The 16,139-nt window shown below is 47.3% G+C and overlaps 1 protein-coding gene across 4 annotated transcripts in view; it reads right to left on the bottom strand.

The window, feature by feature from the left end:
* Positions 1–16,139, bottom strand: part of CLIP2 (CAP-Gly domain containing linker protein 2) — a 156,791-nt gene that overhangs the window by 93,056 nt on the left and 47,596 nt on the right. For all 4 annotated transcript variants that reach the window (XM_050929439.1, XM_050929438.1, XM_050929437.1 and 1 more), the window contains one exon: positions 8,547–8,770. In XM_050929439.1, coding sequence (XP_050785396.1) covers positions 8,547–8,658 — 112 coding nt within the window. In that variant the 5' untranslated portion in view covers positions 8,659–8,770. The remainder of the gene's footprint in view (positions 1–8,546; positions 8,771–16,139) is intronic.

Here is a 16,139-nt window from a genome sequence, read left to right as displayed (position 1 = left end):
AAACTGTAAGTATCCATTAGAAGCCGGTTGCACTTGTAGACAGAGAACAGAAGACAGCGTGGCTATCAGGGCCGTAGCAACAAAGAACGTGGCCCCCTCCGAACATACGTCCAGGGCCCCTTACAATGCAGAAACTGGAAAGTGGTATTTATTTTATACAATATACAGGGTTCATATTATGTATACATAGGCCTACAGTGTACATATATTCCATATTTACGCAAAGCGCTTCTTTTGAGCCTTGTTCTCCGCAAATTGGTTAATCAATGCGTCATGGTCCAGAGATCTGGCAATCTTGTTTTTGACTGAGATAACTGCAAGCACAGAAAGCCTGTCATCTGTCATAGTTGAGCGCAGGATATTCTTGATCAGTTTCATTCTGCTGAAGCTCCTTTCAGCGCCAGCGACAGTAACTGGTGAGGTCAGAAGAATTCTGATGCAAATGCAAAGATTCGGATATATCTCCTGAAGGCTGTTCTTGTATATGTACGTTAAAAAATTGTTTGCCGTGACAAGTCCTCTCTCTTTCTCGATGACATAAATAAAACGATTTAATTCCATTATGAGTTCGTTGGCATTAATGTCTCCCATTTTTCTTTCAAAATTTTTGCTGTGATTCTCCAGTTCATTTTCTCTGTGACACTGCTTCAGGCTGTAAGCCACTTTTAGGGGCCCCCTTCCTTGCGGGGCCCCCTCTGGTTGGAGGGTACGGAGGGCGCTCGCTACACCTCTGGTAGCTGCCTCGTCCCCCACACCGCCCCTTTGACAGCTCAGACCTTGGCTAAGATCTGTCCAAATCCTATAAAGTTCATGACGTAATTTTAAAAAGAAATTTTTGCCAGGGTTCATAGCAAAAATGCTCAGACTGCAGAGTCCTAATCTACAGCCCTCTCCATGGGAGTCCTAACATTATTCTCTCCCCTCTGTAAGCGGGCTGATGGTGTACTTGTGAAAGGTGTACGCGAGATAGCCCTGAAGATCAGACAGCACGGGTAGGGACAGCCCAAGCTTCTGTGCAGCATCTGACAAAGGAACCACAAACTGACCTGAAGGGAGGGACAGTGTTGTTCAGTTTCTGGCTCAGTCAGTCTTTAGTCTCTCTGCCCAAAGCTCCAATAAAGGAACCAAGCAGTACTCACTGTGGGGGCATTTTCTCTAGATTCACAGATGTTAATACCAGAAGAGACTGTTATGATAAAATATCAGAGCTGGAAGGGACCTCAGGAGGTCATCTAGTCCAACCCCCTGCTCAAAGCAGGGCCAATCCCCAGACAGATTTTTACCCCAGTTCCCTTAATGGCCCCCTCAAGGACTGAACTCATAACCCTGGGTTTAGCAGGCCATTGCTCAAACCACTGAGCTATCCCTCCCCAATCATTGGGTCTGATCCTCTGCATAACGGAGGCTAGAAAAACCTCACCTAGCAATTCCTGCATCAAGCCCATCCTATCTTCCGTTTGACCTCCAGCATTTCTTTTAGCAAGATGTGATGGGCAACAGTCTCCATTGGACTCTTTTAGTGACAATCAACTGATTGTATGCAGGTCACTGACCATGTAATGACCCACTTTCCACCACTACTGTCCTGGGCCCATTTAGAATCTTCAGCTCAGAGCAAACACCTCTGCATCCCATTACCCTCACCCTTGAGCCTCACAGTCTCCCTGGTTTATAAAACTTTCAGTACAGCCCACAGAGACTAATTATTCTAGCAGGCTAGAGCCCAAGGTGGCTATTCCTCACTAATGGCCCAGAAGGCCTGGGGTTATTTTGTTTTCATTCCTGGTGGGCAGAGCCATCAAGCAACATCTTATCAAGACTCACAAGCAAATAGGATGGTTATGTGCACTAATTTTTGATTTAAAAATAATGTAGGTGAGTTTGTATGCAAACCAGATGCAATTCTCAGGCTTCTGGCAATTTTCCTGTGCTGCGTAGGTACCCCTCCCCTTGATTCCTGGCAGTAAGGCCTGGCCTCAAAAGCAAACAATTTGGATCCAGATGGCAGATATGCCAGAGCATGGTGGCATTCGGGTCTTGAATTTGGCGTCTACATAGTCTAAAAAACCAGGGCCCATTTGCAAAATGTGGCTGTAGTCTGGGTTCAGACTCTGACCATTCCCAAGGTTCAGGACACAGGGGTTGGTTTGGACCATCTATGTCAGGCACTGGAGCTCTCAGCATCTGTTAAAGCTCTGAACATATTCATTTCCCCCTTTTTCTTCTTGCCAAACGTTCTCTAATCCCAAAGAGGATTGAAGGGCCGTAAAATGCCTTGTAAATGAACCCTAGGGCCAGCTGACAGGAGATTGCCGCATGAAAGGAGAGGCTTTCCTCATTCACCGAGTTCCTTTAAGACTCTTTTGAGCGAATGAAAACCACACTGAAATGCAAACACTTCTATTCGCAGCAGCCTTCACCTGTTCCACCAGCTGTGAAAGTTGTGTGGACCCCATTCATCACGGATGCTCATTCATTCCTGCAGCTGCAGAACACTAGAGTGAAGGGAGACTGTCTAGGGCAGAGACAGGTTTGTAAGACCCAGAAATTTTACGGGCAACAATAAATTTGAACATTAACTCTGGAGCTTTAGACACACAGACCTCCCTAGCTGCCTGCAGGCCCACTTGCCTTCTCCTTTTGGCAAACAATGGGAAACAAGAAAGCATGTTAGTGGTGATCTCCTCCCTGCTGTATCAGCAACATGCAGAGCTGAATTTCCAGACTACTTTTCAGCCACATTTCTGTGGTGGCTTTTCATACCCCATTGTTCCAGTGCTTGGGGTGAGAGGTAGACTGGTGAGGGAGAGGAGGACTATCAAGGTAGCAAAAGGAGGGTCATGTTTTAAGGCTGTGGGTTTCAAAGAAGCCTAAGAGAGTTAGATGCCCACCTTCCATTGGCTTTCAGTAAGATTTAAGCATTTATATCCCTTGGGAATCTTTGAAAATCCCAGCCTTCAAGACTATAGACACACCAATGCTCCATGCCCACGAGAATCACAAAGCCAGATGTAACACGTATGAGCCATCCAAGGCAGTGATTTTCAAACTTTTTTTCTGGCGACCTAGTTGAAGAAAACTGTTGATGCCCGCAACCAAACGGAGCTGGAGATGAGGGGTTTTGGGTGTGGGAGAGGCTCAGGGCTGGGCAGGGGATTGGCGTGCGGTGGTGAGGGCTGTGGGGTGGGGCCAGGAATGAGGGGTTCAGAGAGTGTGGGAGGGGACTCTGGGCTGGGGTGCAGGAGGGGATCAGGGCTCTGGGCTGGGGGTGCAGGCTCTAGCGTGGAGCCATGGATGAGGGGTTTGGGGTGCAGGAAAGGGTTCTGGGTTTGAGGGGGGTCTCAAGGCTGGGGCAGAAATTGGGGTGCGGGGTTGGGGCGTGGGCTTACCTGGTCAGCAGTGTAGCAGGGGTGCTAAGGCAGGCTTCCTGCCTATCCTGGCATCACAGAACATGCTGCATCCCAGAAGCAGCCAGCAGCAGGTCTGGCTCCTAGGCAGAGGTGCACAAGGGCTCTGCGCAGCTCTCGCCCTCAGGCACCGCCCCCCCTCAGCTCCCATTGGCTGGGAAACAGCCAATGGAAGTGCAGAGCCGATGCTCGGGGCAAGGGCAGCGCGCAGAGACCCATGGCCCCTCCGCCTAGGAGCCGGACCTGCTACTGGCCATTTCCGGGGCGCAGCGCAGTGTCGGAACAGGTAGGGACTAGCCTGCCTTAGTCGGGCAGCATCGCCCCGACCAAATGCCTCACATTCTGCGATTCAGTACTGGGTCGTGACCCACAGTTGGAAACCTACTGATCTAAGGTAAGATCTTAGTAATGGGACTTTGGGAGCCATGAGCCCTCATCTCCCCTTGATTTCAGTGGGAGCTGCAGGAGCTCAGCACTGCACAGGAGACAATGCTTGCAGCGTGCCATGTCTTTAACTCATTCACAGAGAAGGTGCTGGTGGATGGTGCTCAAGGATGTGCAGCAGAGCTCCTGTATTTTGCAGGATCCATAACAGGATCTTGTGTACACTACCAATGGCTTCCTCTCTGCAGCTCCTGCCATCAACTCACACCAGGCCTTAGAGACGGATGTGTCAAAAGGAGAACCCCCTAGTGGACAGCAGATGCAGGGGAGAAGACAGGAAGGGTCTTTCTAGAGACAATGGAAAGTCATCACTTTCTGCCAGCGCACAACTTGTCTGCCTCCACTCTTTCATCCTGTACACTATAGGGTCTTGAGACCTGCCACAAACAAAGGAGGACAGATGAAAACTGTTGGGACATCACTGGAGGGTGTTAAACACTAGGCTCAAAGCAGGATATCTAACGGCCTTCCAGGCTGGCAGTCACTCACTTCTTACACCACAGAAAGAGGAGCCTACTAATGGCCCTGCCTTGATTTAATAGCACAGTTACACTTATGGGCATTAGATACCAAGAAACAAGCCCTATTACTTGCTAGTTATCCATTGGCCCAACGGTTATTTCTGTGCAGTCACATTAATGTGCCAACAGGATTATCACTGCATAACGGAGGGCAGTGCTGGTGAAAGGGACCAGCTGAGAGCTACAGAGAGCCACGTGCTCAGAAATCAGAGGACACAGGGCAGGTGCAGAGAGCAGAGGCAGCAAGCCTCCCTGAGGATGCATCTCAGACCCTGACCCCCTCCAGGCTGGTGAGTGCAAGCCATGACCCACACAAGGCCGGGCCACGCCGCTGAGATGGCTGACAAAAGTTTAAGTCAATGCCAGCTGGACGGACAGCGGGGGGTGGGGGCGGGGAGGCAGATTTTGTGGCACTCGACCACTAGGCACCAGAGCAAGGCCAATCTCAGCAGGAAAGGGAGGGGAACATTTTGTATAATGGTGTAGGTTTGTTTAAGTCCCATTAGTTACTGGAGTAACCAGGGTGGATACCACAGTACCAGCTCTCCCAGCTGCTGTCCCTGGGCCCCATCCATGCTCAGTGGGTGCCTACAAGCCCATCCCAGGAGCTCCTCTCCAAGCTGGGAGAGTGCACCTATGAGGAGACAACATTCCCTGCCAGCAAGAGGTGGTTCTCACTGCTAGATTCTGGAGTGCAGTGGGGGTGCCATCTCACAATACCCCGCAAACAGAGAGCAGGGCGGGCAGGGAGTGAGAGAAAGGGATGGCTAGCCCCTCCCAGCATCCCACACTCCTACCGCCAGTGCAGAGGGGTGGGTTGTGTACAGGGTCAAGGGGAAGAAATAGGGAGTATGAGGCTCAGCCTTGCTACAAGCTGCATCACTACTGTTACAGCTGCCTGATGAGCACATGGCTGGCTCCACGGCACCATTCAGTTCCATTCCCACCAGGCATGGAGGAACAGTTCTGAGAAGTGACTATTTCAGCAGCTCACTAGGGATCACCATGCTGTGCATGAAGCCAAGGACAGCGTGCCCTTCACAGCTAAATGCTGCCTGCCCACATCTGGGGAAGAGGCAGCAGTCCATCTTGCAGCAGGGAAATGATAACCAGCACAACGCCCGAGGCTGTTTACAGCCTGCGGATGCTGCATACCCGAGATCACCAGCCAGATCCTTCCCCACCTACCTGCCACCCTTTTCTTCCTCTCTCTCTGCCCCACTGCCCCGAGTGCAGTCCTATACAGTCACTCCCCCACTGACCCCATGGGAGAAGTGCAGGTCAGAATATTCCCCCACCTCTCCACCTTGGTCTTCTGAGCAACAAATCTTGTTTTTAAGCTTTGCAGGCAAAGGTCAAACTCAGCATGAGGCTGCCTGCTGCTTGTGCTGGGCCTGCTTTGGGGGCACATTCATCACAGGGAAGGATAGTTGAGGCAGACAGAGACACAAAAGCATTGCAGTAAACAAGCACCAAAGCCAGCTGAATGGCTGCATCAGGTCAGTTGTCATTGCTTATTAACCCCTTCGCACTGAAACACACATGCTGACTGCCTAAGCTGAGACCCTGCACCGGCATCTTCAAGGGGATAGCAGTGGCCAGGGATCTCTCTACACGTCCATGGAAGATGGACATTTCCCCCCTTCCTCTTACAGCCAGACCAACTGTAATTCACCCTCTGCTACAGGTTCAAAAATAGACTCAGCATCAAGTGTATTGACAGACTGGTGCTGGTAGCTAATGAGGCATCTTTCACCCACTTCACTCCTCAGTCACTGCAGCACCGTTCAAATGCCAGTGCAGACCGGGGGAACAGAGGGGAGGTGTATTTTGCCTGGTACTCCAGGAGCAGATTTGGATACTATTGAGCATAACGACAGACTTCAGCAGGCCTAGCTGCGAAGGTATGGGACTAAACCAGAAGAAAGCAATCAGAACTGGATTCATTTATCACTCCTACCTAAAGCAGAGAAAATATTGCAGAAAATAAATCACTGCAGGGAGAATTTGCTCCATTTGCTTTACATGGGTTCTCCCCCTAATACTCAGACATCAGGAGGCTTTTAATGTCATTGAACTGTGAGAGACAAGTCCTAAAGCTAAACAACCACCCTGCTAATGGTCACATCTGTCTTCATCACCACATCACCCTCAGTAGAATTTTAAACACAACACAGACGGCCAGATCCTCTGCTGGTGTAAATCAGTGTTGTCCCATGGACTTCAACTCCACTTTATGCCAGCTACTGATCTGGGCCAGAGTCCGATGAGATGACTGGGATTGGCAGCCCAGAAAAGATTTGCACTCACAGAGAAAAGCAAGTTAAAGCCCAAGGTTTTTGCAATCTGCTCCAGGGGACAGCTGGCAGGAGCAGACAGCGGTGCTATTCACCGTTGAAGGAACAGAAATATCCACTACAAAGGTCCCTGAACAAATCAGTGTCACTGAAATGGCAACAGAGTCAGTCACTGAGCAGAGAGGGGCTCTTTGTATGCAGATGTAGCTGCCTGAACCCCTGCTCTCATTGCAAAGAGTTGATAAGTCAAATATACATTGATACAACCTCCCTGCCACTGAAATTCCACAAGGTTTTTTTTTAAAAAACAACACTTCTATGGTCCCATCACTGTAGCAATCATTGCCTAGTTTCCCTCTCTTTTGTGCAAGCATCACCCCAGACTAACTTGCTTTGCAATGACAACGTAGATCTTTGTCAACTATGGCCCTGATCCTGCAAAAGAGTCATATAGGAGCATGGGGCCTTTCTGTGCTTATACTGAACTCACTGTGGGATTGAGACCTAAAAAATGCTATTCTCCAGAGGGACAGAACTAATCAAACCTAGCAAACACTGTCTTAGGTTGAGTTAGGAATGAGAGGGTGGAAGATTTTGGGTTAAAACCAGCAACGTCCCCATCAAGGCAAACATTTGAGTGTATGTTTTTAATGAAATATATAATGAAAACGTCTCTGCGTATTGAAAACAGTTAGTGGAGGGGCTGGCAGGCCCTAAAGATTCTCCATAACTGGGCTTATTCCCGAGATCACAAGCATTTGGAAAGGACTCACTTTATATGTTTCAAGGAAATTGTTTTAAAATAGAACCAATTTTTATACCGAAAAAGTTAGCCAAAAGTTACTTAAAATTAAAGCACGGCAGCCAGGAGAAATCACAAACTGGAAACTGTAGCCCTAAATGAAGGGCAGCTTGCAATCCCTTGAATTTTAAAGGTTGCACTGAACATTGGCCCTAGTATTGCTAAACCACATTCCTTACACATCCTGATGTGTAAACAGTATGCAGAGTATGAAGATCACATGCCCACAGTTCAGGATATGAGTGATAATACATAGCATGAAGGTCCCCTGCAAATGACTCAACTCAAATTGCTACACTGACTCAGGGTAATCAAAAACTGCCCTCCCCCTTCCAAGTTCCATCAGTCAGAAAGGTTCTCTCTCATAACTCTGCAAAATCATTCTTGCATTATCTCATGACAACGCATTATTCCTGTCAGTCTGTGTCTCAGTGACTATTGTGCATGTGCATGAGTGATGCTTTCAGTTCCCCAGGCAGCTTTTCCACACACACACACACACGAGTGCCCTGTAATTGCATCACGACTGTCACCACAGTACAACACTTACATTAAAAAAGAAATTCAGCCTCCTTTCTGTAAACCCTGTACAGATGGGGAAAAAAAAAAAGTCTACTTAAATGAACCCATGTGGATGATTTAGTTAGTGTTGCTCCTGCTTTGAGCAGGGGGTTGGACTAGATGACCTCCTGAGGTCTCTTCCAACCCTAATAGTCTACGATTCTATGTGCTGCAGACAGATGCAGTCACTAGATCAGTCACACATGCACGTAAAGCTGGGACTACAATCCGGTTCCTTCAGCTCCAAACATCCCGTGTCTTAAGCTAAGGGAGAACCGTTAGAGCAAGTAGAAACAGCAGGTCCCTATCTGCTCTGTAGATCAGCCACTAGAGCGTGACAATTCTCTCATTCCAATATACTTGCTTTGCCTAGTTGCCATGATGAGCCTATTTATGCCAACGCAAGGAACAAGCACAGAGGGCTTTAAAACGACGACAACCCAGACTTAAGACATTTTTCACCAGGTAACTTCAGAGGGCTTTGGGCCAGGCCCTAGATGAATCCAGGTCTCACCTTCCTTTGAGCCAGTAGTGGCTGCAGCCACAGCTGTTCCCGAAGCCCGTCCCACAGGGCTGGAGTGTTTCCCTGCCCTGCCAGGAATTTTAAGTCCACTTGGTTTCAGCATGTTTGTCCCGCTCTGTATCTCAAGCTAGTAGCTGCCCGTCTCTTGGAGGGTTTTCCTACTGTCACCCAGTCAGGCTTCTAGATGACGGACCCCTTCTTCCATCGTCACAGACCTGGAGAAAAGAAGAGCACAAAGAAGTCAAACTCAGTTCAGAGAGGAAAGATGGTCTTGAGGTTAAGGTACTAGACTGGGACCCAGGAGATCTGGGCTTGTTTCCCACCACTGTCACACATTCAGATTCACAGTGTTTAAAGCCAGAAGGGACCATCAGATCATCTAGTCCAGTAGTTCTCAACCAGGATTCCGCAGCCTCCTTGGGGTCTACGAGCACTTACGGGGGGCCGCGGAGCTTCGTGGCTGAAACCTGGTGTCCTGAGCCCCAGCGCTAAAGCCAGGATCAGCACAGGGCTGAAGCCGGCAGCCCCCCCTCCCCAGCCGGGAGTGGTGCAGGGCTGAAGCCAGGAGCCCCAGCACTCTTCACCCCGCTCATTGAAGCTGGGAGCCCACACACACATACACACACAGCCCCCAGCCACCTCCTGCCTGTACCCAAGTGGTTTTCAGACTTTTTGAACTGAGTCCCCCACTGTGTGTTATATTTTGGTTGCATCCCCCCACAACCCAGACAGGTGGCCTCCTGAATGAGTTGGGGGGGAGGTGGTGCTCCCTCCCTGGTGCTCCCTCCCTGGACCTTGCTGTGCAGAGCTGGCTCGAGCCCTGCCAGCCCTTACCCCCTCCCCAAAATAGAAGTAAAACTATGCCTAGGCCGAAGGGTCCCCCCGCCCGGAGCCCTGCACTCCCTCACCCTTTCCCCACTACCAGGCCATGGCCTTTTTATAGCATGCTGAGGGGGACCTCAGTAAAGAAAGGTTGAGAAGCCCTGATCTAGTCTGATCTCCTGCGTATCACAGGCCATTAAATTTCACCCCAATGCCCCTACATTGAACCCAATGACTTGTTAAACTAAAGCATTTCAATCCTTGGGAGCCAAAACTGCTGCATGCCACAAGCAGAGCACAGGAGAGATGAGGTGCCACCCATGCGGAAGACAGGGAAGTGATCAGGTGAGATATGCCCAGATGACCCATGCTGCAGAGGTGCGGGGAGGCGGAATTCCTCCCCGACCCCAATGACCAGTTCAGCCCTAAGCATACAAGTGAGCGACACCGGCCAGGCACCTAAGAAAGGGGGTTCTCAGTAGCACCTCAGAGCTCCAGTCCATGCAGTGTCCCATCTCCAGCACACTCCCTGTGTGACCTCAGGCAAGCCAATCTCTCTCTACCTCAGTTCTGCATCTGTAAAATGGGGGGATGATAAAACTTCCTTTGTCTGCCTCATTTATTTAGCCTGGAAGTTCTTCAAGCCAGGCACTGACTCTCACCCTGCATATGTACAGCACCTACCACAGCAGGGCCCTGGATGCTGTTCTAACATACTAGGGCATTGGTCCAAATATCCCAAACCAGGTTTCGAAAGAGCTCACTAAAATTACCCGTCTCTTATCTGAATCCTAAACATTCAAAATTAACCTGCCCAGAGCCAATCCTGCTCCACAATGGAAGTTTTGCTGGGGACGTCATCAGAAACAGGATAGAAGCCTGGCTGCTGGCATGGAAGGCATGAACATTTTTTCTCACTTAGTACCAAACAGAACGTATTCCCACAGAGCTCCGGACGCACTATACTAAAAGGATAGCAGCACTGTCAGGACGTTAGGAGAAGCACAACGTAAAGAGGCAGCTAGAGCTCATGGATTTATCACAAGACTGGGAACAACGATCTTCTGAGGTGTAGCCCTGGCTCTGACACTGAGTCACTGGTCAAGGCACTGATCTGGTGTCAGTGCCCCACACCAAAATCCGCAAACAGAAGCTGGGTGAACAAGAGTGGGAAACACTCCAGCGGCCGCAGCAAGTAGGCGTAGAGAAGAAGGGCATATGGGAGGGGAAAACACAAATACAAGGAGAATTCCAAGTCCTGAGTGCTTATAACTACACAAGACGTTTCAGCAAGGAAGATGTCCGCATGCCATCAGCTTAGGGAACCAAGAGAGAGGGGAATTCATAGTGGTGGGGGAAAAACCACCAGAGGTGAAATTTAGAGATGGGAGAGTCCTATTAGGCCATCTAGTTCCTCCTCCAAAGGCACAGCACGATTATTCTCACGGTAATTTTCCTCCTATTATTTTATCCAATCTAGTTTCGAGCAGAGCTTCCAGTGCTTCTCTTGGGAGACTAAGCCACATTCTAATAGTTCACACTGTCATATTCAGCCTAAATGCTTCCTTTATTAACGATGTGCTGTTACTCCTAGTTATACCCATTCTCTCCCGCACTCCACTCCACCCATGTCACCCTGGTTTTATTTTTCATCTACGTGATCTGATGTTGCATTTGGGAGGGATTTATGCTATGAATTGTAGCAGAAAAGCTGTTTAAATCCATCCTCAGGACCGAGGTTCACAGGCTGGGTAGGTGAAGGGGGGGGCGGGAAGGGAGAGATTTAACAACAATTTAAGACAGAAGAAAGAAGCTTCACACTTTATCAGCCTCATAACAGAGGAAGCTTCAGAATCCAGGGTTTTGCAGTTACAGCCAAGCTAATTATAGGAAGTTTATAATTTATTCCATGAGTTCAGCCTGCTCTTCTGTTTTGCAGATTATCTGTGAACAGACTTGGATGCATTCGTTCATCATTTGCAATGGTGAGAATACCGTGCAAGCATACTGCAGCCGATGGGCTTTTCCATTAACTATTTGCGTCAACTAAATCTTTAACCATTCAGTGTTCCTGGGGTGCGACTGGCCACATAAGTCACATGATATTGTTTCTACTCCCTGCTGGAATTGACCATTTTTAAAAAACAAAACATAAACCGGAGAAGGGAAACCAAAGGGTTTCAAGATGATCACTCAAGCGCTTCTGGCAGAAACCTCTGTGCAAACCCATTTTGGGAGGGTTTTACTTTCTAAACACTCAATCAATGCTCGCAAGCAAATGAATACCAAGGAAATTCCTGGTTTTCATTCTGACCAACAATGTTAGCCCGGACACAGCTTCCACACTTAGCATGAGCCATAGGAATGGGCAGAGGGGCAGCGAGGATGAGCACAAGAGCTGAAACAGTGTTACACACTCAATAAGTCATGGCCCAGATTTTTCAGAAAGTGCTCAGCCCCCACAATGGGGGCCAGATTCTCATCCGAGCGCCTCTCCCATTAAAATACCAAAATAAGTCCATCTAATGTTCTTAAGAGCTGATCATGCTGATGATGCCTTTTGAATCTGGCCAGGAGGGCCACAATGGGAGTTTGCTGGGTGCCGAGCACTTTGGAAAATCTGGTCTTTAGGGAGGTGCCTATGTGGGAATGGAGCTCTTTCGAAAAATCTGGCTTTAATTATGGGCACTGATCCCTTGAAGATCTGCCGCTCCTGTAAACAGATTGGAAATGCCTCACGTATTCCTTTTCCCCTTCCCACACGCAATCACATTTGCTCTGGTTACAGCGCTTAGCAGCAATTTCTGACAGCAGCAATTACAGCCAGAGAGAAGATGATGAATCTGCATTACCTTGGCACACTCACAGGCATAGAAAAAGAAGAAAAAGCTGCCAGCTAAGTGCAGACACAGAAAACAGCTTTCTATAAAAGCAATGCACTGGAGTACATAACCCTGGACAGAATAGCTTCAGAAGAATCTTAGTTAATCATCAAAGCAGCAGGAGTAAAGGAGGATGCAATGATGGATTTGCTATTATTTTGCACCCCGGTTACAGGAAGTGTTTGTTTAAGAGTGGAGAGCGAGCGAGAGAGGGAAAGCGGGAGTGAGAGAACAAATAAAAGGGCCTAGATGCAGAAGCCTTTGTCAGCTTCATTGGCAGAGTTCTGCTGCAGGATCCCCTGCTGATGAACCGCTCTGCTCTCCTCAGTAAGCATGAAGCCCTGGCCCCCATATCCAACTCCACCCCAGCTTGGCTGCCCATTGAAGGTAAGCATGAAGTGCAGAATTCACATCCTGAATTCAACTTCTCCTCCCACCCCCCTTTCAAATCAATGGGATATTCCAATCCCAGGCTTCGGTTCATCTCACCAGTGAGAGACCGCGTCAGCCACAGAATACAGATCTCGGTTTGCAAGCAACCGTCACAGATGCATGTGGGATTTGGAAACAAAATACCCTCCGAAGCACTGGCGATACGTTCCATAAAACGTAAAGGCAAAATTTGTAAGTGTGGACGCCTACAATTTGGATTCCTAAATCCACCTTTAAGCAACTAAACAAAAGTAGCCTGATTTTTTCTTTTTATGGCTATGCATGCCCACGTTTGCAGGATCAGGGTCCGAAAGCAAAAATATGTAAAGAAAAAATAGCCAAAGGTACCAGCTGAGCAGTACTGATGGGAAAAAGAGACCAATCCCTGCCATGCAACATGCTGCCTATGAATACAACGTGCTGTCTGAGAAGTGGTAGAAAACAGACCTTATAAAATACTGACTCATGGGAGTAACCACAACTTCAAATGGGACTGCTTGTATAAGTAACAATTTGCAGGGTCAGATCCTGGTTCTCATTTTAAGCTCTTCCCAGCTGAACAACCTTTAGAAACCCAACAGCTCGTGCTGTTGAAATAAGTGTAATATGCCAGCTTTCCACACACAAGGACAATCTACGGCAAATGCCAGTAAATCAGAATGTGACCCTCTAAGGGAGAAGCCAAGGGAGTAAACAGCCTCTCATTCATTTTTAGTGCTCTCATGACCATGCAGAGACACAGTTGTATTATGCTCAAAGGCTCTGGCACTTTTAACAGTAAAGAGGCAGCTTGTGAAGCAAAACACACACACACACACACACACACACACACCTCTAGTCACAGCTGCTTTGCTAATGAAGTAACCTTGACTCCGGACACACTAATGGCAAATTCATTTTGTGCTTGTGAGATGCATCCTCCCATCTACTATGGCTAAAAGATAAATGAAATTCCAAATGCTGGCAGATCATCTGGGCAAACAAACATGTTGTAGGACATTCCCCAATGTAAAATCCCCTTATGTATGTTTTTTAAATGAAAGCTGAGATTCTCACTTAATAAAACCCCAGGTCCTGGAGTCATATTAAATAGAACACCAGATATTGCTAGACCTGAGATGAAATGAAGAGTTATCAACACCAGAAACAACGTGTAACTGTTGATGAGGAGGGAGTACAATTTAAAAGGTTTTGTGGGTTGCAGTGAGGTTCAGAGCGAAGCATATAAATCCTGGCAGAAATCGGGGGGGAAGACATGACCGCTCTCCATGCGTCACCTCTGATCAACACCGTCTCTGATTTTTGCCCTTTGCACTTGGTTCAGCTTGGCCTTTGCAAACAGTCCGTCTGTTTCACTTTCTAGTTCTTAGGCACTAGCCCAATCCCATTGGAGCAATACAGAGGAAAAGTTAAATAAAAAACCTTTCCAATGTAATTTTCTGAAGTGACACAAAAAAAAAAAAGTTTTGTTTTGCTAAACCATTGCAGATGGAAGGGGGCTGAGTTGAGAGGTGTGATTGGGTGGGGTGGTCCCAGTGGTACGAGGACTAGCTCACTATTCCCCTTGTGTCTCCAGTCCATGGGTTAGTGGTAGTGCAGGACTGCTTTAATATCAAGTCATTTATTGGAGATCCCATTACTTAAAATAGGCACATAAGACCCAGAAGAGCAACAAGGTGGACAAAGATGTCACGGCAGCTGCAGACAAACTCCATGGGCTTTCATTAGCTTGAAGAGAAGGAATAAAGGAAAAGTTTACAACTAAAATATTGTCTCTGTATAGAAGAGGATTACAGGGGATGAAAGAGTCACTCGAACAAACCTGTTTCATTATTTGGCGGTGTCCTCTCCTCTGCAGCTAGCAATGTACCTGGCACTAACAACAAGGCAAGCTACTTTGCTCCCTGATTGATGTGCTAATGGGTTCTTGGGAGACACCCTACCAAGAAAAGCAAGATTCTTTGTGCACGCGTGGGTCGTACTCTCTCAGCTGGGGAGGGGGGAGAGGGGGAAAGAACCACAAAGCAAACATCTTACCTGAAGCACTTATTCTCGAAAGGATGGAAATAAGCAATTTGCAGATGTTAAAGTTCCAGTGTGGCATCCAATACTGCAAGGACTATTGGGAGGAGGGAAATAACTTAGGAGCCTAATTCTCAGTGCAAATTAATGAGACTTAGGATCCTAAATTACATGCTTTTGAAACGTCTCCCCTTATGTTTACAGAGGGACAGACTCCTTCCTCCCAGGCATCTTTGCCATTTCTGAAAGCTGTTCCTCTACTTGGTTGGAAGTAAACTGAATTTGGTAATCTTCCAGGCATGCTACAAAAGACCCCTGTTTGATACAGGTTTTGGAGAGGGCTACGGGTATACATCCTATAATGAAGAAGGGATGAAAAGGTCTCTCTTTCGATGGCTAGCTGGCTGAGTTCCTGCTGGAATGAGAACTTAATGCTGCTGGGACATTATGGACTTTAGGGCACCTGAAGACTTGGCTAGGTTTCCTTCTTATTTTAAATCTGACTGAATAATCCCTGTGGACCGAATGCGTTTGGGATTACTCAAAAGGATGGAAAAAACGGGTGTAAATATTTAGGGCTTGGACTGCCCAAATGTAAGAGAGGTCAACACACAGCTGCCCTAACCTCGCCCAGCTCTCACGGCTAGGGAAAACCAGAGATTTATGAAGCTCTGGATCCTACCACTTATTAAATGTGTTCTGCAGAATTAATGACTTACATGAGGGACTTTATTTATTGCTAATTCTGCTATTACTTTATCATGTAGCATTGATAGGACTTGACTTAAAAAAAAAGAATATATCAGTGACTAGTTAAGTAATTTTTATTCTACTGCTCCCTTTAAACTAAAATCTTATCGGGGTGGGAAGGGGCATCTCAATTTTTTTAAACATGTGACTTAAGTTGGTTGAAATGTTTTAAACAATTTTTGGATGAAAAATTTTACATTTATCTTTATAAATGGGAATTTTTTCATAGAATCACAGAAATGTAGGGCTGGAAGGGACCTCAAGATGTCAGCTAATCCAGCCCCCTGCACTAAGGCAAGACCAAGTACACCTGAGATCTCTGACAGGTATTTGTCCAACCTGCTCTTAAAAACCTCCAGCGCCGGAGATTCCACAACCTCCTTAGGTAACCAGGAAAAGGGTGAGGAAAAAGGAGGGTGGGGGGACGGAAACCAACATTTTTTTTGAAAAATCACATATATGAAAATGTTAATGACAAAAATTCAAAGTGAAAAAATGGTTCCTTTTAACAACCGTGTAGAATGAAAATTACTCCAATATTTTTTGAAATTTTTTTTTGCTATTTTTTCTGCCCTTTTTTGACCAGCTCTACTTTTTGCTAATAAAGCAACTAAACAAGTTACTGGTATATCATTCATTTTATAAAAAAGTTAAGTCATATCCTACGCTGTCTTTA

The sequence above is a fragment of the Gopherus flavomarginatus genome, chromosome 19 (assembly GCF_025201925.1).
Source record: "Gopherus flavomarginatus isolate rGopFla2 chromosome 19, rGopFla2.mat.asm, whole genome shotgun sequence".
Taxonomy (NCBI): Eukaryota; Metazoa; Chordata; order Testudines; family Testudinidae; genus Gopherus; species Gopherus flavomarginatus.
The sequence above is the reverse complement of the archived record's forward strand: the minus strand, read 5'-3'. Positions and strand labels throughout refer to the sequence as shown.